Source organism: Pipistrellus kuhlii, unplaced genomic scaffold (genome assembly GCF_014108245.1).
Source record: "Pipistrellus kuhlii isolate mPipKuh1 unplaced genomic scaffold, mPipKuh1.p scaffold_m20_p_52, whole genome shotgun sequence".
Classification (NCBI taxonomy): domain Eukaryota; kingdom Metazoa; phylum Chordata; class Mammalia; order Chiroptera; family Vespertilionidae; genus Pipistrellus; species Pipistrellus kuhlii.
The window spans coordinates 230,739-252,306 of record NW_023425554.1 but is presented as its reverse complement, the minus strand read 5'-3'; the positions used below and the strand labels follow the sequence as shown (position 1 = coordinate 252,306).

Below are 21,568 nucleotides of genomic sequence, written 5' to 3'. Positions count from 1 at the left end.
AGGGGAGGAAGAATAAATTAACCAAAGAACTTCTTTTTTAAAAAATTAAATTATTATCGGTGTACATAGTTTACCATTGCCCCCCCTCCCATACATATCCATCCTCCCTAACCAAAGAATTTCTATGAATGTGTGAATAACCCATGGACACAGATAATAGTGGGCCGAAGGCCTGGGGAGGGAAGGAGAGAGAGGAGTAGGATTAATGAGAGGGGCAGGGAAGGAAGACATCTGTAATACTTTCAATAATAAAGATACATTTTTAAAAAGCAAACTCACAGAACCATAGCCATCCTTCCCTTGATCCCCAATAGAGGCAGAGTCCTTCAGCCCAAGTCCATTTCTCAATCTTTCTTTCACACACACACACACACACACACACACACACACACACACGCACACGCATACACACAGCTTCCTGTGTGGCTTTTGGGCATCAGGACCTTATGTTTTTCTGGTTCCATGATGGTTGTTGTAATTATAAGAAGGAACACAAGAGTTCATCCACCCAGGACTTTGACTCTGGTCTGAGGAACAAGCAGTTGGAACCAGGCCAGTGGCCAGGCATTCCTATCCTATTGCATCACTCTCAATAGACGGAGATTATAGGGAACAACGATAAAATCTATAATATCAGGAAAAGTAGTTAAGGTCCCAATGTATGGAGAATGAGGAACACCTCATGAAAACTGAGGTTTCAGATTTTGTGGAATGAAATTATACAATGGATTAGGTAGCCAAGTTTTTCTACATGAGTAATATCACTTATTCCTATTCTACCGACAGGTCAGAATAAAAAGAGCAAGTCTGGCCTTGCCCATGTTTCTCAGTGGCTGAGTGTCAACCTATTGAACCAGGAGGGATCCATTGAATTTCTAGTCAGGGCTATTCAGGAGGCGGGCAATCAAGACTATTCTATTATCATTGGTGTTTCTCTCTCTCCCTCCCCCTTCCTCAATGAAATCAACAAAAATATGTTTAAAAAAAAATAAAAGGAGCAAATCTAAAAATCACAATGTGATTGAAGAGTCAATTTCTGGTTTTAAGTTGTATAGCCCCAAAATCAAAAGCACTTTTTACTCCAGGATGATTGGACCCTTGGTACCTGCCATCCCAAAGAATGTTTTCAGAACCCTCATTATGTCTTTGTTCCTGAGACTGTAGATGAAGGGGTTCAGCATGGGTGTGACCACAGTGTAGAGCACTGAGGCTGCAGCACTTGAATGTGAGCTGCGGGTAGCAGCAGATATGAGATACACTCCTAGGATTGTACCATAAAATAAGGAGACAACTGAAACGTGAGATGCACAGGTAGAAAATGCCTTATACTTCCCTTGAGCTGATGGGATTGCACGTATGGAGGACACTATCTTAGAGTAAGAGTAAATGATGCCAGCGAGGGGGCCACCAGCCAAAAGCACAGATACTAAATACATCACCAAGGTATTAAGAAAGGTGTCAGAACAAGCAAGTTGCACCACCTCTTTGACATCACACAAAAAGTGGGGAATTTCCAAGTTCATACAGAAGGACAATGGCAACACAATTAAACTTTGTAACAAGGAATTCAGGGTACCCATTATCCAGCACATTAGAACTAGCAGTCCACAGAGCCGGAAGTTCATGATCACCATATAGTGCAAGGGGTGGCAGATGGCCACATACCTGTCATAGGCCATCACAGCTAGAAGGAAGTCATCCAGTCCTCCAAAGAGTAGAAAAAAATACATCTGTGTGATGCAGCCTGCATAGGTGATGGTTTTGCTCTGTGTCTGGATGTTCCACAGCATCTTTGGGACGGTGGTGGAGGTGAAACCAATGTCCACCAAGGACAGGTTGGAGAGGAAGAAGTACATGGGTGTGTGGAGGTGGGAATCTGAGCTGACAGCCAGGATGATGAGCAGGTTTCCCAACACAGTGATCAGGTACATGGAGAGGAAAAGCCCAAATATGAGGGGCTGCAGTGCTGGTTCCTCTGATAATCCCAGAAGAAGAAATTCTGAAATCAGAGTATCATTCCCAGTTCCCATGGGTTGGAGGTGACTAGTAGGAAAGAAAAAAACAGCATGATTAGTTTTTATACAACAGGCCATCACAAGCACAGTTTAAATGCTACAATTACATTTTGTAATAAGGCAACAATTTTATTTTTGTACATCTCATCTTCAATGACATCTCTGATTAGGAACTTCTGTCCTCCTCAAATTTTTTTCCCAAGGTGGTCATGCATTACACTGTCTTCATGAGATATGCATTCATGCACTTGGAGAATATTTATTGACATTTCCCACCTCTAGGGAAAGTGTACAGGATGCTCAAAAACAAAATTCCTAGAATATAATGATAGTGAAAGAATATATACAACAAATATGTCATATGCCAAGTCAGATGGTGTCATGTGAATTAAAAAAATACAGTAGGCATTAAAAAGAGTGGATGGAGTGCTATTTTATACTGGGAGTTTGGGAAGCCCTGCAAACAAGGGGACAATTGAACAGAGACCTCAAGGAAGACAGAGGGGGTGACATGTGGTTACTTGGGGTAGGGGTTATGTAGCAAAAGAGGCAGTGTCAAAGTCCTGAGATGACACTTGTTTTAGGTATTTCAAGACTCAAAAAGGGTTCAGAATGGTGGAGTGAAATAGAGTCAAGAAGGCAGAAAAGAAAATATTAGAGTGCATGATACATAGTGAGAGTATATGGTTCCCTTTTTTCAGTGTGTGTATGGGAGGGGGTGTATGTGCAAATGATGCTGGATCACAATGTAAAAGGTATGTCTTGTTTTGGGACACAGTAAAAATAATCTGTAATTCACTGCAATAAATGGAAGAACAGCCAAAACTGGTTTGGCTCAGTGATAGAGCATCGGTCTGCAGACTGAAGGGTCCCGGGTTCGATTCCGGTCAAGGGCATGTACATTGGTTGCGGGCACATCCCTAGTAGGGGGTGTGCAAGAGGCAGCTGTTCGATGTTTCTCTCTCATCGATGTTTCTAGCTCTCTAACCCTCTCTCCTCCTCTCTGTAAAAAATCAATAAAATATTTTTTTTAAAAATGGAAGAACAGTTTAAAAGGCCAGTTCCTGCTGAAACCGGTTTGGCTCAGTGGATAGAGCATCGGCCTGTGGACTGAAAGGTCTGGGTTCGATTCCGGTCAAGGGCATGTACCTTGGTTGTGGGCACATCTCTGGTGGGGGTTGTGCAGGAGGCAGCTGATCAATGATTCTCTCTCATCGATGTTTCTAACTCTCTATCTCTCTTTCTTCCTCTCTGTAAAAAATCAATAAAATATATTTAAAAAATAAAAGTCCAATTCCTGCTAATGAGGGAAAATAATAAGAGTGAAGAGCCCAGCAGAGAACCAGGTGCACTGGTCCTGGGCACTTGATGCATGGCACCTGCTGGTCCGTGAGCATTCTCAGAGATCTCCTTCTACTCACTCTGTGCTGATGAGAGAAAGGCCCACAGAATGTAAGAAGAGTTCCCAGGTTCACAGGCACTAGCTGTACAAGAGTGAATTGGAAGTCACACCTCCGTGACTCTAAGTCAATACTTTTCTACTCTGCAAGGCTGCCTCACTCTGTCAATGCTTCACACACACACACACACACACACACACACAAAAAAAAAAAAAAAAAAAAAAGGAAAGGAAAGGCAAAGGTTGAAATTAAGCAAAATCCTGAGATCTGAGCAGATAGAAAGGAGAGTCAGTTCCTGCTGTGGGGGTAGAGAGGCCATGGATTTGTGCTCTGAGATGGTGAGAAGAAAGGGGCTGAGAAGGAATAAGTTGCAAGAAAGCCCTTCAGAGCTAAGGACACCAAATGTGCAGGATCCTTCACTATTTCATCAGCCTGACTGTTCCCCCAGAAGACAAGGTTATTACAAGCTCTACTTCTCCCCAGGAAGCTTTCCCAAAGTGGCTCACTCTGACACCCCAAATGGCATCACTCACTGGATTTGGCTCTTCCGGTCCTTCCTTCCTAAACAATTCATATGAAAAGGGCAAGAAATGCAGGTCAGGTTCTAGTTTTCCGGAGCAGTTGAACATCTTAGAGAGGATGCTCTTATCCATGGCTGAGGAACTGCAGGTGAGTCTTCAGAGGGAGGTCTGAGGCCGAATTCTCAGAGCTCCTCATTAAATAAATGGTTTTACTGTTGCTCAGTTCTCTAAGCAATTCAGCTCCCTTAAAGACAAGTGGCCATAAATAAAAGGCAACTTTTCTGCCAGTTTGGTCTCCATGGGTTCACCTTGGGGGCCAGATGCATATTCCCTTCCTACTGATGGGTCCACCTCCCCTGGAATGAACATATCCCCAGGGTATGTAAGCTCTCATGCAGGACACATGGACAGGATAACATCATGAGTTTCTGAGCTGCTGTGAGTCACATGGAGTGTCTGACCCAGAGATTCAGTGATGTCCCTGACCACACCCATCCAAACAGGAACCTCCCAGAAACTTCCCCTTGATCTCAACTTTGAAAACCAGAGATCAATTCTGAAGATGCACTTGATGAGGGGTAAATTGTTTTGGCTGCAGAGGTAGTTTCCTTTGTACAAGTTCTCCAAATGCAATTATTCAATTTTTTTCATCTGGAATAAGTGCATTCACATCCTTAAACTCACATAAGTACTTTTTATTTTCTGGGCAGCGAGGCTATTCAGAGCATTTCTTTATAATGAGAAAGAGTACTTTGAATATAAAACCAGCACCTGATCGTGACTTAGAGCAGTCATTGCCAAATATATTCTAAAGAGCTAAGTAAAGATTATTGTTGGACCATCAGTGCTCTGTTGCAGCTGCTTAACTCTGCCATTACAGTGTGAAAGCACTTGTAGACAATAACCACAAGGATGGGCTTGAATGTACAATAGGTATTTATTTTCTGTGGGTTCTGTAACAACTAAGCCCCATCTGGGTCACTTAAGACAACAGGAATTTATATCTCATCAGGTTCTTGATGTCAGAAATCTGAACTCGGGATGTCAGGAAGGCTGCACTCCCTGCAGGGGGTCTAAGGGAGGCTGTGCCCCTTGCCTCATCCTGCTATTAGTGCCTCCAAACATCCCTGCACTTTGTTAGGTCTGATATTAGATGATTTTTTTTTTTAAATATATTTTATTGATTTTGTACAGAGAGGAAGGGAGGGAGATAGAGAGATAGAAACATCGATGAGAGAGAGTCATCGATCTCAGGAGACATATGGTCTTCTTTTCTCTGTGCCTCTCCACTCTATATATTATAAGGAGCCTGGTCATTGCTTTTAGGGACCAACTGGATAATCCAGGATGATTTCATCTTGAGATCCTTAATTATATCTATAAAGAGCCATTTTTCAAATAAGGTCACATTTACAAGTACTGGGGGCTAGAATGTAGATATATCTTTATGGGGCTACCATTACCCTACTAATAATAAGCCTCTTTACAAAAACAGGCTGTGGGTGGGATTTGCTCTTTGGGGAGTACTTTGTTGACCCCTGATTTAAGTGTGTAGATTCAGACATGGGCAGTAACTAAATCAGATACCAAATTGTAAAACTAAAAGAAGTGTTAAATCTGGCTCTCTTCCTGTTAGTGAGAAGATCTAAGAAATCTACAGCATGCAGGCTCTGCTCAGTCTCCCCAGACCCTGGCTGATTTAACTGTCAGACCATCCACCATCCTGACTTTCCTCCCAGTATAACTCTCCCTAAGCCAGTGTCCACTAAAGTCAACCTGAAGTACCTCAAAACTTAGCTCTAGGAGAAATAGCTGAGTGGAGGGCCAGACATGAACTGTCCTTGGATTCCGCTCTTGGTTCCAATAACCTGACAATCAATTCTCTTCCAAAGGCACCCTTCAAGTCTATAGGATATTGTACGAAGTGCAGACTACCTGATTTAAATTATGAACAAAAGTAGTTCACCCATGAAAGCCATGAGCCTCTAATATTGAGAATATATTATCTTAGAATAAATTAATAGAAAAAGTATCTAAATATAATAGCATCATCTTAAAAAATATGAAATGATGTTATATAAAAACAGTTCTGAGAAAATGTAAGATTATTTTTTAACTATCATAAAATAGTTTCCTTCATCATCATCTAATATCAGACCTAACAAAGAAAATGTTTGAGGAATATTCATATTCAGACCTTTGCTTGAGGTTCATACAGAGGACAAATATGCCTGCTACTGTCATGTATGTCATCACTGTTCTGAAATTTCAAACAATGCAACCAAAGAAGAAAAACCAACCATAGATTCATGTATTGGGTAAAAGTAAATTTAATCACATTTTTAGATGACAAAATTGGCTACCTAAAATAAATTGGAAGGCTATTACAACTAAAAGGTAATTTTGGTCAGGCTAGATTAATAAACTACAATCAAAATGTAATATGCTAAGGTCACTCAACTGCTCACTATGACATGCACTGACCAACAGGGGGCAAACAATCAGTTGGCCAGTTGCTATGATATGCACTGACCACTAGGGGGCAGATGCTCCAACCAGTAGGTTAGCTTGCTGCTGGGGTCCAGCTGATCAAGACTGAGTGAAGCCGAGACTGGTTTGGCTCAATGGATAGAGCGTCGGCTTGGGGACTGAAGGGACCCGGGTTCGATTCCGGTCAAGGGCATGTACCTTGGCTGCGGGCATATCCCCAGTAGGGGGTGTGCAAGAGGCAGCTGATCGATGACTCTCTCTCATCGATGTTTCTATCTCTCTATCTCCCTCCCTTCCTCTCTGTACAAAATCAATAAAATATATTTAAAAAAAAAAAAAAAAAAAAAAAAAAAAAAGACTGAGTGAAAAGGACCAAACATGCCCTGGAGCACCCCCTGGGCCCTCCCCAGCTGGCTCACCTCCCACGTCTCTCCTTGGCTTCTGTGGGGTCCCTCTGCCTGGCCTGTGTCCTCTCGCAATCCAGGACCCTCAGGGGATGTCAGAGAGTGGTTTTGGCCTTATCTCACAGGGAGAGCACCGATCAGCCAAAAGCCAGGCCCACCCACAGCAGCACTAAGGATATTCAACTGGTGGCTTAGACCCACTGGGGAGTGGGCCTAAGCCATCAGTCAGACATCCCCCGAGTGCTCCTAGACTGTGAGAAGACACAGGCCCGGGTGAAGGCATGCTCTCCCCCTTTCCCCCGAGTGCATGAATTCCATGCACCAGGTCTTTAATTTGTAGATAAGGGAACAAGGGCTTAATCTTTTTTATTTGTCATGAGATAAATACTCAAGAGGCACATGTGAATTTGGTATTCATAAATTGAGCTACTGAGCCCAACATCTGACAGCCTAAAGCCAGACCTGAGTGTGTGATAAGGTTCTTATTGAAGAAGGCCAACAACTAATAACCCCTGACTCTAACATAGGACTATATCCTTGATACTCAGAGGTTCACAGACCAGGACCTGCAACTTTGAAATTAATTAGGAGCTAGTTACAAATACAGGATGTCTGGGTCAGCCGAGACCTTACAGATCAGAATCTGCATTTGAACAATATCCCAATTCATTTACACATTGATGTTAAGGAAGTTCTGGTCTAGAATATTCCTCATCTCTGCACTGTTGATACTTCTGTTGGGTAATTCTTTGTGGTGGGGCCATCCAACGCCTTATAAGATGTTAAGAGGCATCTCGGCCCTCAGTCCACTAGGTGCCAGTAGCATTTCCCTACTTGGGACAACTAAAAATTTCTCCAGACATTGCCAGGTGTTCTCTGGAGGGAAAATCAGCCCAGTTGAGACTCACTAGCCTGGAGTAAAGAACTAGAAACATCCTGAGAGAGTTCCAAACAAAGCCAATCCCTTTCTCATTTCACAACTTAAGGCACATTGTATCACTCTCTCAGCCCCATTTCTGCAGATATAAAATGGATTTCATAATAGTACTGACTACATACAAATAGAATTTTGTAAAACTAAAATAAAACAATTCATATAAGATTCTAAGCTCAATCCACAGTGCATAGAAAAAAAACCTAAATATATCTTATAAATAAACCTTTTTTAATATCACCTGAGGACATACTTAGAGAGAGGGAGAAACAGAGAAACATCAATATGAGAGAGAAGCGTCAATAGGTTGCCTTACACATGCATCCCAACCAGGGATCAAACCCATAACCCAAGCATGTGCCTTGACCAGAAATTGAACTGGCAACCTTTTGGTTCACAGGACAACATTCAACCAACTAAGCCACTCTGTTTTGGCTATAATTAAATGTTTTTAAGTGAAGGAATAAATGATATCTCTAGAGTAGGGCATCACCTAATTGTTTTGTCAAAAATGATATCATGGTCATTACTAAGGCTTTTAGAACGTAATTTCTCATTTGCCGTGAACATGACCACAAAACATTTTCCCAATGGGTTTTCTTTCTGCTATGTTGGTAGCATTGCTATGGTTAGCCTTTTGGAAACATTTTTTTAAAGTCATATCAATCAAGGATTATAACACAATTTGTTTTGTGGCAAAGGAATACAAGTCTCTCTCTCTCCTTAAAGAGGGGTTACCAATTTTCCTGAAGATATCAGGAGTTGTTCCCCACCACAAGTCAATACTGTGGAAGTCTGTGTCAAGACAGGTTCCTCCGTTGTAGATATGGTGAAAATATTAACTCAAGGTTACAATAAAGTGGATGGAGGTTAGCCCTCTAAAATAGGGGTGTCGAACTCAATCAGAGAAGGGGCCAAAATCTAAAATCCAGCCTAAATAGCGGGCCGAATGGTTTACTGAACAGTCATAAACTGTCATTGTGATGGAAACGCAGCGGAGTGCAGTGATGACAGCGCGGTGCGGGCCACATTGCAAGGCCTGGCGGGCTGGATTTGGCCCGCGGGCCTTGTGTTTGACACATGTGCTCTAAAAGGCAAGTGAGTTCACGGTGAAGGAATAATAAAAACTAGATTCACCTGACTACTAATATGGTCACCTGGGAACAATGAATCAGTAGAAAATTTTATTTTCCCTCCAGACCATTGCCCCATGGGAAACAATGTGCTCAGAGGTGGGAGTAACAATGAAAACAGTGCCTAATGAGCTGATGAAGGGAGCTGAAAATATATCCTCTGTTATAGACCATTAAAATGTATGCACCTTAAACAGGACAGAACATGGTGGAGTCCTAAGTCTGGTTGAGGAGCAATGCTTCACTCCTTCCTGCTTGCTGTCTTTGTGGGGTCAGAGCTTCAGTTTCCATCATCAGTGACCTGTGGAGGATATAAGACGTTCACATGAAGAATTCCCATTCAGAGATCCCATCCAGGTGAGTCTGAGAGCCCAGGAGGTGCCTCAGGAAAGATTCAGAGAGACTGGACCCTGAGAACTTCCACTTGAAGTCACCTGAGAGCCATACCAGCCTAACCCACAGCTGAGAGACTGCCATGTTTGTGTGCTATATTGCTAATTAAATTTCAAATAATTTGTTTAATGTTACAAAGAGAAGTTTCTGTTGGACTCAGCCAATACATCGGCAAATGTTGACAATTAAGTGATAAGAATGGGAGTCCAGTTGGATGAGACTGAGGAAGGAATTGGGAATATGAAGTCTTTCAATAAAATTAGAACATATTAAAGGAGGGTTGCAGTTAAGGGGAGTAGGCAAATAGAGTAAAAGAGAGCATCTTTTTCAACTATTTAAGATAGGATGTATTTGAGCCTGTTTTGTTTTGTTTTTTTTAAAGGTCTAGAAACATGGGTGTAAATATTACCTTGCAATAGCAATTCTTGAGGCATACATTTCACAGTACCATCATACATGTTGGGCATTGACATGAAAATTTCTATTTAAGATGTTAATGAGCATTGCTGTGCAATACTTGATTATCAAGAGGTGGGGAAGCAATGGAGACAATTGTGAAATAGGGCGAGGGTTGGGGGCCAAATCTTATCACCAGTGAGAACTATTGATAGTTCACGCCACACAGGGAGGAACTATGCTAAGCCTTAGAGGAGAATATTAATTTACAAAGATTAACTTAGAATGAATCTGTTGTCTCTCCAAGTCCAAGCAGCTAGCATGTGGCAGATCGAGATTGAAAACCGAGATTCAGTTTTCTGATTCAAAGAGATTTGCATCTAAAATAATTTAGAAAAGTCTTACCATTTATCTTTTCAAAATCCTCATCTCTTGTTGTACATTTGTTGTATATTTGCTGTTATAATTTGTGTGTTTGTTCCCTTTGCCTAGTTTTCTAGTGGATGTTCAGCTGTAATATATCTTGACATCAAAAAGATAGCACTCCTTTCTCTTTTGCATAAATTCCTTTCTCTTTTGCATAAATTGGTTTTTGCTGTTTTATTAGTTATTCTTGGCATCAGGAGATAGAACTGGGGTTAGAATTCTGCCAGAAACAAGGGGCTTTGTCCTCAGCGCAGTCTCTCAGGGGGCCTCTGAGCTTGTCAGATTTTGTTTTCCCCATGTCTACTTTTTTTCTCTCTCGCTTTTTTCCAAATGGATTTTAATTTGTTTTACACAGGACATAAAATGATCTTAATGGTATAATGGAGTCCCATGTTCATAGGAGGCTTACCAACTTGAATTGGGGGGAGGGGTGTATTTATACACTCTTCACAGTAAAGATAATTTTTTTTTAACAACCTGCCCTAAATCATTCCTAATTACTGTGGTTGTGAGAAGAGCAAGGCGTAACTGTTATATCACAAATCAGCGAGCTGAACAAGATGCCTAATGAGCCAATTAGTTAGGAATCATCTTTATTGTGCTCAGGTTCGGAGCAGATTACCTCTGTCAAATTCTGAACAAACACAGGAGTATTTCCTTTTTATATCCTACTAGTTCTCGGTGTAAGACAGCTTGTAACCTTGAATACATATTATATTTAATGAAACACCTGTCATATCTATACAGACAACTTATAACTTTGACTACATATCATATCTATATAGACACCTGGCATCAATATCAGCGTATCAGTTAGATAGCTAGCTTGCAAGATCAGACAATTAAGTTTATCTTTTCTATTATTCAAGCTAAAAACAAAGTTATTTTACAGTCCAAAAATAACAGAGTTGACCTACAGAATAACAGACTAAGAATAACAGAGTAGTTCAAACAGCAGTTTCAAACAGTTTTCCAAAGGAGGGATTACTATGCTTCATAACATGGCTCCAGGAGGACATGATGTGTGTGTGCGTGTGTGTGTGTGTGTGTGTGTGTGTGTGTGGATACATGTGTGTATTTTGTGAGGTATGAGCATTTCTCTGGGCTGATATACTCAAAATATGACCCTTTAAAAACAGACACTACAGCACTGGCCAGTGTGGATCAGTTGATTGAAGTGTCATCCTGTGCACCAAAAGGTGGCAGTATCGATTCCTAGACAGGGTACATACCTAGTTTTCAGAATCAATCCCCAGTCAGAACACATTCAGGAGGCAACCAATTGGGAAGCAACCAGATGATGTTTCTCTCTCCTTCTCTCTCTCTCTCTCTCTCTCTCTCTCTCTCTCTCTCTCTCTCTCTTTCTCTCTCTCTCTATCTCTCTTTAAAAAAATCAATAAAAAGCACATCCTTGGGTGAGAATTTTAAAATAAATAAATAAAACATTTTAAAAATAAAGACTACAATCTTAACCAACAGATGGAAATAAAGAAAAAACGCACATTTTTATCCATAGGAATCCTTTGAAGTAAAAGTTAAAAATGAAATGAATGACATGTATGCGAGGGACTACCTCTGTCTTGATTTCAGCAGCAGTGAGACCACATTCTTGTCCCACATTCTCTGATGCTCTCTCTCTCATCACTCTCCCTCTCGCTCATTTCCCTTCACACTCTGGCTTCCCAAGAACCATGTGATTTCACTCATATGTGAGATATAAAGCAACAAATGAACAAACTAGAAAAACAAACGACAACTCATAGACACAGACAACGGTGTGGTGGTTACCAGAGGGAATAGGGGTAGGGGGGAGAGCCTAGTAAAGGGTAAAGGGGGTCAAACATATGGTGATGGAAGAAGATTTGGCTTTGGGTGGTGGGCACACAAAGCAATAAACAGATGATGGATCTTAGAATTATGCACTTGAAACCCATATAATTTATTAACCAATGTGCTGCAATAAATGTAATTTATTTAAAAAGAGCCTTGAATATCTGAAACAAAGGCCACCCTCTGGGTCTTTGCACTGACTCTTCCCACAGCACGGCACACACTTCCCCCAGATAACTTCATGACTCCCACTCTGTCTTCCTTTAGGACTGCTGAAATGTCACTTTGTGGGTCTTTCAGAACTCTCGGTAAAATATAACACCTCCATTCACTCTATTTTATGCCTGCCTTTCTTTTTCATAGCATCTGTCACCATCCCACACAGCATGTTTTTCTATTTGGTAATTTATGTCCTTACTCCATCTATGGATTGTAGAAAACTATTCCTCAGCATTCTAGATTCTTACCCTAGAACCGTGGTCGGCGAATAGTGGCTCGCAAGCCACATGCCCCTCTTTGGCCCCTTAAGTGTGGCTCTTCCACAAAATACCATGGCCTGGGTGAGTATATTTTGAAGAAGTGGCATTAGAAGAAGTTTAAAAAAATAGGCTCTCAAAAGAAATTTCTATCGTTGTATTTTTTATATTTGGCTCTGTTTGCCGACCACTGCCCTACAAGATAGCCAATACTCAGCATAAATTCCTCAAATGCATAAAGAATTTTCCATTAAGACTGTATATTACATGACCTCTTGGGGGAAAGCTGAGTGTAGGACAAAAATTCCTAATCACAGTTGTCACAGCAGATCCCTTACAGGGGATATGATCAATATAAATATACAATTTTTTAACTGAGAAATATACAAAAATTCTAACATTTCACTATGTTAATACCCACATGTGTAAAATTAATCATATTGTTTTTCTTCCTAGTTATGACCACTACCACATGGTACAAGGCAATGATACACGACCTTCAGAATTTCTTCTTCTGGGATTTTCAGAGGAACCAGAACTGCAGCCCTTCATATTTGGGATCTTCCTCTCCATGTACCTGGTCAGTGTGTTGGGAAACCTGCTCATCATCCTGGCCGTCAGCTCAGACTGCCACCTCCACACACCCATGTACTTCTTCCTCTCCAACCTGTCCTTGGTGGACATTGGTTTCACCTCCACCACCGTCCCAAAGATGCTGTGGAACATCCAGACACAGAGCAAAGCCATCACCTATGCAGGCTGCATCACACAAATGTATTTTTTTGTACTATTTGCAGGGTTGGATGTCTTCCTCTTGACCGTGATGGCCTATGACCGCTTTGTGGCCATCTGCCATCCCCTGCACTACATGGTCATCATGAACCCCCGGCTCTGTGGGCTGCTGGTTCTGGTGTCCTGGATCGTGTGTATCCTGAATTCCCTGTTAGAAAGTTTAGTGGTATTGAGACTGTCTTTCTGTCCAATCTTGGACATCCCCCACTTTTTCTGTGAACTTAAACAGGTGGTCCAACTTGCTTGTTCTGACACCTTTCTTAATAACATGGTGATGTATTTTGGAGTTGGGCTGATGGGTGGTTGTCCCCTGGTTGGTATCATTTACTCTTACTCTAAGATAGTGTCCTCCATACGTGCAATCTCATCAGCTGAGGGGAAGTATAAGGCATTTTCTACCTGTGCGTCTCACCTCTGCATTGTCTCCTTATTTTATGGTACAAGTGCAGGAGTGTACTTTAGCTCTGCTGCTGCCCACACCTCGCACTCAATTGCAACAGCCTCGGTGATGTACACGGTGGTCACACCCATGCTGAACCCCTTCATCTACAGTCTCAGGAACAAAGACATAAAGAGGGCCCTGAAAAGATTAGTTGGGGCGGTAGTTATAAAAAGACCAATTATCCTGGGGCTTAAAAAGTGCCCATGACTGCAGGGCTGAAAACATTTGAGAACGCTAACCCCTATTTTGTAAACTACTGTTTGGAATTCTCTGCTGTTTTTCTTAAATGACCTCTTATTCTAAAAAAATAACTTTGCTTTCTAGCCTGCTTTAACCTGCTTGAATAATGAGGAAAATAAATTTAACTGTCTGACCTTGTAGGCCAGAGACTAGATATGCCCATAATTTCAATGTCATGCCAGGTGCATCTTTTAATTGGATAGAACTGTGTTGTTTTCAAGGCCAGCAGCAAGATAACTAAGTGCACAGAGTGCTGGCTCCTTAATAAAAAGGAAAGTTCTGCTTGTAGCCTTGCTTAGAATTTGAATTCATTTTCTCTAAGCCCACTCTGGTGAATAAAATGTGACTCCAAACTCTTGGGCATTGCTTGATTATTCTTGTTCTCTGTAACACATTAAGAGCCAGAAATGTCTATTATTTTATCAGATTAGATAAAGCACTTACTCCCTCTATTTCATGCCTGTAATTTCCATTTATTTCATTTTAAATTCCCTATACAGTTCAGTAACTCCCTTGATTGAGCTTTCTGCTTTGTGAGATATTTTTCTTTTCCTAGCCTCCCTGAGTGTTTTCCCACCTTAATTGAGGAAAATTTGAAAATGTACATTTCTCTTGTAGAAATAGATTAATGGATAAAGAAGTGGTACATATATACAATGGAATATTACTCAGCCTTGAAAAGAATGAAATTTGAAACAACATGGATGAATCCAGAAGGTAATATGTTAAGTGAAATATATCAGACAAAAATAAGGGTTGTTTTCTTTTCCATTGAGGTGAAGGATTGGTTACCATGTTTATGGTTTCTCTCTTGACTTAGCTTTCTATTTCTGCTTTAAAACTGACAGTGCTGAGTACTGATATAACTCCAAGGCTCTAAATGAAATATCTCCTCTTTTCTAAATTTTGTCATAACCACAAAATGGGCAGTGAATAACAAGATCAATATTATCCATGGTATGATGAAAGAATAAGCAATTAGAGAGTTTGATTTCCTGTCTCCTCATGTGGTTCAGGTACCTTTGTGAAAAGGGGCATATCCTCCCAGCTTCCCTGGTTACCTGCAAGTGAACCTCAATGGAATTACTTTTAACAAAGTAATCATGAATGCTATCTTCAAATATCTGTACAAATGACTAGAATGGGGAGAGGTATATTATTGTACTTGATCTTGTTATATTGCAAATCATCGAGTTTAATAGAAAAAGCCTTAGTGAGCCAATTGATTTGGAGTCTTTTATTACGCCAGCGGGCCCAGACTGCTTCTGAAGTCTGAGCAACGCAACATGGAGGAAGTTTTCCCTTTATACCCACCTCTCAGTCCCTTTGTCTCTCAATATGGAGTTTCTGGACCTTTGCAAGTTTTCAAAGAGCCCCATGTATGTTTAGTAGATATATTGCAGGAAGCCTTAGCCTTGAGTACAGCACAGTTCTATTTAAATAACTAAAACACCTGGCATGGAAGTATGGAAATATCAGTCCCAAGCCTACAAGATCAGACAGCTAAGTTTATCTTCCCTATTATTCAAGTAAGCTAAAAAGCATATGCTTACAGAAGCTAATAAGCAGAGTTAATTCACAAAATAAGGGACCATCTAAGAATAGCAGAGAATTTCAAACAGCAGTTTTATAAAATAGAGATTATTATGTTTTAATCTCAGTTTATGATTGTATCAGTTAGATATTGATTTATAAGGGCACTTGTTTTAATATAATAGATTTATCATCAAATGGGATTGTATGGTGGGAAGTTGTTTTGATCTCTTCTGGGCTCATCATGAGTCACTACATTATATTTCTAATGCTCTTTCATAGTGTTTTGTGTGTCTGTATTGCACTTCTTTCATCAACCAATATGTGGTGTTTTACATATATATATATAAATATATAAATATATAAATATATAAATATATAAATATATAAATATATAAATATATAAATATATATATATATATATATATATATATATATATATATATATCTGTGTTGATCTTATCATTTATGGGGAAAAATAGCTAATCAAATGTGAATTGCCTTAATTTAATATCACAGTTCTGATATTTATATCTGAAACCTTGATTCCTTCCCAGTAATAAGAATTATCTCCCACCATTATCTGGTGTGTCTCAACTCTCTGTGCTTTTGATGTGAGAGTATACATCACTAGGATTTTTAATCTAACTGATACAGGAATTTTGGAGGGCAAAAAAGACAGTTTTTAGGAAATTTTAGAAATTAAGGGGACCATGGAGGAAGCACATGGCTACAGAGCAGGAGAAGATGTATTTCCACAGAATAGGGAAGCTGAAAAGCTACAACACGTACATTTCCATAGAAAGAGAGAGCTGGGAATAGCAAAAGGTCTATATTTACAAAATAGAGAGAAGGAAGCCCTTCATCTAGAAGAAGTAGAGGAAAGCCCAAAGGGAATTGGAAAACAATAAGGAATGAGAGGGAGAGGGACTTCACATGTCCCATGTGAGGTTTGACCTTTGAGCCTAGGAGTTACTTTAGTAACCAGTCTAAGGGAATAGTGACCAATCAAAGGAGATTATCTGCAGCCTTTATAAGCCATAGGGAAAGGAACTCAGTGGGTCCCTTTTCCCCTCCCTACATGGAGTCCATTCTGTGGGACTCTTTCCCTTTCCCCATGTGGGAGCCTTTACTTGCTCTTCAATAAATCTCCACCTTTGCTATATCACTTTCTGTCCGTGGATTCATTCTTTGATTCCGGCAGACAAAGAATCTGGGTTCCAGTCCAAAAATTCCGTTTCAAAACTAATTTATTAGAGTGTAATTACATACAACAAACTGCACACATTTTAAATGTACAATTTGCTGAATTAAAGAAGCCATACATAAATTAAGAGTACATGGATGATGGGTCTATTTATATATAACTTGAGGGGATGCACAGTTTTTTGTTAAATTAGATCTTTATTGTTGAAAGTACATTTGTACACACCACCCCCACCCCCCATTTAACCTTTCTAGCTCACCCCTTCAACTGCCCCAGGCCTTCAGCATCTTATTCTCTGTGCCTATGGATTATGCATATGTGCATACAAGTTCTTTGGTTGATCTCTTCCCACCCACCAACCCACCTCCTCCTTCCCTCTGAGATTCCACAGTCTGTTCCATGCTTCTGTGTCTCTAGGTCTATTTTGTTCATCTGTTTATTTTGTTCAATAGATTCCACATATGAGTGAGATCATGTGATACTTATCTTTTCTGATTGGCTTATTTTGCTTACCATAATATTCTCCAAGTCCCTCCATGCTGTCTCAAAGAGTAAGAGATCCTCCTTTCTGCATAGTATTCCATGGTGTAAATGTACCACATATTTCTTATCCATTCATCTACTGACGGGCACTTGAGCTGTTTCCAGATCTTAGCTATTATAAGTTGCACTGCTATGAACATAGGGGTGCATACATTTTTTCTAATTGTTTTGGGTTTCCTAGGATAAGTTCCCAGAACACTGGATCTGCACAATAAGTTTTAACTGCATTACACTATTGTTAAAAAAAAACAAAAACAAAAAAAACTCAAGTAGGCTTCAGTTTTCTTTTTTCTGAAGATAATATAGAATAATAAAACCTTACTTCAATCAACTGTTGTAAGAGACAAGTAAAATGTTAAATAAAATATACTTTTTTGAGTCCAAAGAAAATGTTCAAGAGTGAGCATTGTGTGTATGTGTGTACACTTGTATACATATTTCATATACACACTCACACATATTATCGCACATGCACACATGCTCATTCATAATCCCACCTATTATGGGAAATTTGGAAAATAAATTTTTTCAATGTTTCAATTAACATAAAATATATAAAAGTGTAAAATTTTTTACACAAAGAAAGAAAGTAAAACATATGACCTAAATTTTAATGAATTATTTTTCTACCTTAATGCCTCAAAGTCAGAACCATGTTTATATTGACACAGTGAGAAATTCTTTGTTCCATCTATGGGACCAAATATCTCTAAATTAACTCTAATATTTTCTATGTGATGTAGAATTTTAACACAAAATACCTTTGCCAAGGAAAGCTAGCTGAATGATTTGAGAGGCTTAAACTCAATTCCCTTGAATAATATCGCATTGGATAAATGTCTGTATCACTTCCCCATTGCTGTGATAGCAAATTAGCAACTTTCTAACTTAAAGTTCTAGGTGACTGAAATGGGCCTTAAAAGCCTTAGATCAAAATTATTGTGGGGCTTGAATTTTTTTGGCTGATCCAAGAGAGAGTGCAATCCCTTTCCAACTATTTTCCTATTCTCAATTCCTATTCTGTATTCTAGAGGCCTGCATTCCTTGGCCAATGGCTCTCCCTCCATCTTCAATACCAGCAGCATGGCATCTTCAAACATCTCTCTGACTGCAATTCTTCTTCTCCTCTCTTCCACATTTAGAGGACACTTGTGATGACATTAGTCCAACCTGGCTAATCTGAGCTAATCTCCTTAGCTAATGATTTTATTTCATCTATTGCTCTGTGACTTAACATTCCAAAGTTTTCCAAACTAGTATGTTGACATCTTTTGAAGCCCTTATTCTGCCAACTGCAAAGATCTTTCCAGGTATAAATTACTTAATGTCACCAGTATCCCTAATATAAAAGAATCAAACACAGAATGTATCTTCCTCTTTAGAGTGAGAGAAAAACTTGTCTTTCAAAATTACAATCTCAGAAGAATCCTGGTGGAGGAGACCTAAAATTACCTACACCAGACTCTGACACACAGCCACAGCCCCCCTACTCCAAGTGTGGTCCACAGACCAGGAGGACTGATGGAAACACATGCATGCAATTGGCACCAAGAGCTCTATATTCATTGCACATGTGCGAGTCAAATTAGCCTTTTATAGATATAGAATAAACTTACCATACATCACCTGGGAGCTTGTCAGAAATGCAGTCTTTGGATCCCTGGAGACTTGATCCATCAGAATTTGCATTTTACCTACAAAGTTTGGTGATTTATTTGCCTAGTGAAATGGAGAGGTGCTGGTCTAGAATAGGTGTTCTCATCTTTTAACTGGTGACACTTAGAACTGGATAACTAATTGTGCTGGGTGCTGTCCTGTACATTGTAGGAGTTTAGCAGTCTCCTTCAGACATTACAATGTCCTCAAGGGCAAAGTCATCTCTGATTGAGAACCACTGCCCCAGAATCTCAGAACTGGAAGTGTCCTCAGAACTGCATCCGTTTTGTGGCTTATCCCTTTGAGTACATTAAATCTCTCTGTTGCCCAGCTGGTGTGCCTCAGTGGTTGAGTTCGGCTTATGACCCAGGAAGTCATGGTTCAATTCCCAGTCGAGGCACATACCCAGGTTGTGGGCTCAATCCCCACTGTGGATGTGCAAGAGAATCCAGGTAGGAGACATGCAGGAGATCCCTTGTAAGGGATCATCATTGGTATTTCTCTTTCCCTGTCCCTTCCCCTCTGAAATCAATAGAAATATATATTTTATAAATCTCTTTGTGCCCCATTTCTGTATTGAAGAAGGTAGTTTATAATTTTTTGTAAAACATACATTTGACAATTGTTATAATGTGCTAAGCTGGTTATGGTGCACAGAATCTATTATAAATATATCCATATTTAATAAACATTATAGTGAGGAACTAAATGGCAGCTCTTAACTTTTACTATAACTGTGAAATTCCTCATTGTTTTGGCTAAATGAAGCCAAGGAGTATAGAGCCCAAGGCTTTATATTAAAGGAACAAATATCTTCACTTTCTTAAAGAGGGAAATAGTCATTTTCTAGAGATATGGGGGATTGTACCCCACCATAAATGAATGCTTTGAAAACCCAAAGAACAGTCAGAAAATTGTTTTTTTATACTTCTTTTAAAAGGTCTTACATATTTATTACTGAACCAACCTACTATTGCATGGCGGGGAAAATCAACAGGGCAAAATCACAGATCCATTAATTATCCAATTAAAAATGCCCCAACTGTCCAGACAATAGCATCTTCTTGATCATTTAAAGGTGTAGGCAACCTGGATACAGCATAAATATTTGAATCATCTCTCATGTGTGATTTCTCATAGGCCCAATTTGGTTCTTCTCCAATGTTTCCTCTTAGAATTGTACCTGATTTTATTACCAGTTTTCATCCAAATCCATTGGGGAATGGGCCAATTTTGCTTTTGTTTCTTGACGAGGAATGTCTTGATCCTGAAAGTCTTGTGGGAAGACATAGTAAAGGAGAAGCAGACACACATACCTTGATGCAGAGAAAGAACTCTTTTAGACTTTTTTCCCACTATTATTTTGTATTGGTTTCAGGTGTACAATATAGTGGTTAGACTATCATACACTTTACATATGTTCACCTCTGATACCCATTATTACAATATCATTGTAATATTATTACAATATTATTGACTATGCTAGTGGCACAGTGCATGAATTGGTGTACATTGAAAGGAAATTAATTAGAAGAAATATTTCAATATTGCTACTTACCCTTTCTCTATAATAGAAATGTCAACCAAATTCAAGATTGACAGTGACTGACAGAAACACATGCATGCAATTGGCACCAAGAGCTTTATATGCATTGCGCATGTGCGAGTCAAATTAACCTTTTATAGATATAGAATAAACTTACTTAATTATAATTGCTTTCTGATGTAGCTAAACTTTTTCCAGCCCAGTGAAGCACCCCAAATTCTCTTCCAGGTAATTGTCAGCAACACAGCAGTAAATATCAACACAAAGCAGATTATTATTGTAGATCATGCAGGGAAAACAAAGGGTAAAATATTTAACTGCCACAGTGTTTGACTATATTCTGCACAGTGAGAAAACCTGAAGTCATTTTTAGGATCCACCATTTCTTACTTCTTTTCAGTCAGGTCAAGTTTTTAAGCTTTCTAAATCTCCCTTTTCCAGCTAATGAAAAGAAAATAGGATTACACTGAGTCTCCTCTCTACCTATTCAGGACTTCTGTGAGGATCAAATGAGATGAGGCAAGGGAAAATGCTTCACAGACATTTGGTTACAGTGTAAAGTGTTTCCACCTGGCTATAAAGCAAGTCGTCATAGTGACAAATTGGAAGGTGGGAAGGACACTTAGTATATTAGCCTTTTATATAGATAGATTCTCTTTGCTATACTTGACATCTGTGACTATTTTAAAACGTCCAATTTGTACTTCTTAATCCCTTCACTCTCTTCTCCCAGTCACCCAAGGTCCTTCTCTGGCAACCACCAGTCCATGAGTGCATTTCAATTTTGTGTGTGTGTGTGGGGGGGGGGGGGGGGGGGGATTGTTTACTTTGCTCTTTAGATCCATAAATAAGTGACATCCTATGGTATTAGTCTTTCCCTGACTTATTTCACTGAGCATAATACCCTCAAGGTTTCCATGCTGAAACTTTACCTTTCAATTGAGATAAGGTGCTGGAAATTGGAGACATCAGGAAGCAGGGCATTTAGTGAAGGACTAATCACAACTGCATTCACCTGGCTTATTATATAGTCTCATGGGAACAGAGAATAATCGGGAAATTTTTCTAGTCTATCGAGACCAGTGTCCCCAGGGGAAACCATGTGCTTAGAGGTTAGAGTAACAAGCAGTAAATATGCCTAAAGAGCAGACACAAAGCATGTAAATAGCAATTCTATTGCAGTCCCTCAGC

General features: G+C 39.7%; 3 protein-coding genes and 1 non-coding gene across 4 annotated transcripts; 2 read left to right on the top strand and 2 right to left on the bottom strand.

Annotated features, from left to right (window-relative positions):
* Window positions 1–1,076: 1,076 nt before the first annotated feature.
* On the bottom strand, window positions 1,077–2,036 carry LOC118706500 (olfactory receptor 7A10-like). The gene is made up of 2 exons (XM_036415853.1): window positions 1,577–2,036; window positions 1,077–1,291 (listed from the first exon to the last, which is right to left on the bottom strand). The coding sequence occupies exons 1-2, from the start codon at window positions 2,028–2,030 to the stop codon at window positions 1,077–1,079; spliced, it is 669 nt and encodes a 222-aa protein (XP_036271746.1). The 5' UTR covers window positions 2,031–2,036.
* A 1,920-nt stretch (window positions 2,037–3,956) lies between these two features.
* On the bottom strand, window positions 3,957–20,121 carry LOC118706593 (60S ribosomal protein L39-like). The gene is made up of 3 exons (XM_045573557.1): window positions 19,921–20,121; window positions 8,144–8,150; window positions 3,957–3,968 (listed from the first exon to the last, which is right to left on the bottom strand). Exon 1 carries the CDS (start codon window positions 20,119–20,121, stop codon window positions 19,966–19,968), a length of 156 nt encoding a protein of 51 aa, XP_045429513.1. The 3' UTR covers window positions 3,957–3,968; window positions 8,144–8,150; window positions 19,921–19,965.
* On the top strand, window positions 8,285–8,413 carry LOC118706623. Its single transcript, XR_004984079.1, has one exon. It is a non-coding gene; the product is annotated as a small nucleolar RNA SNORA32 (small nucleolar RNA).
* LOC118706592 (olfactory receptor 7A10-like) lies at window positions 12,876–13,859 on the top strand. Its single transcript, XM_036416012.1, has one exon. It carries the CDS (start codon window positions 12,891–12,893, stop codon window positions 13,857–13,859), a length of 969 nt encoding a protein of 322 aa, XP_036271905.1. The 5' UTR covers window positions 12,876–12,890.
* Window positions 20,122–21,568: the final 1,447 nt, after the last annotated feature.

Coding starts and splice junctions, on each gene's coding strand:
- LOC118706500 (XM_036415853.1), bottom strand. CDS start 2,030: ATGGGAACTGGGAATGATACTCTGATTTCAGAATTTCTTCTTCTGGGA. Junction 1,292..1,576: donor TCTAATGTGCTGGATAATGG/GTACCCTGAATT, acceptor CTCACGTTTCAG/TTGTCTCCTTATTTTATGGT.
- LOC118706593 (XM_045573557.1), bottom strand. CDS start 20,121: ATGTCTTCCCACAAGACTTTCAGGATCAAGACATTCCTCGTCAAGAAA.
- LOC118706592 (XM_036416012.1), top strand. CDS start 12,891: ATGGTACAAGGCAATGATACACGACCTTCAGAATTTCTTCTTCTGGGA.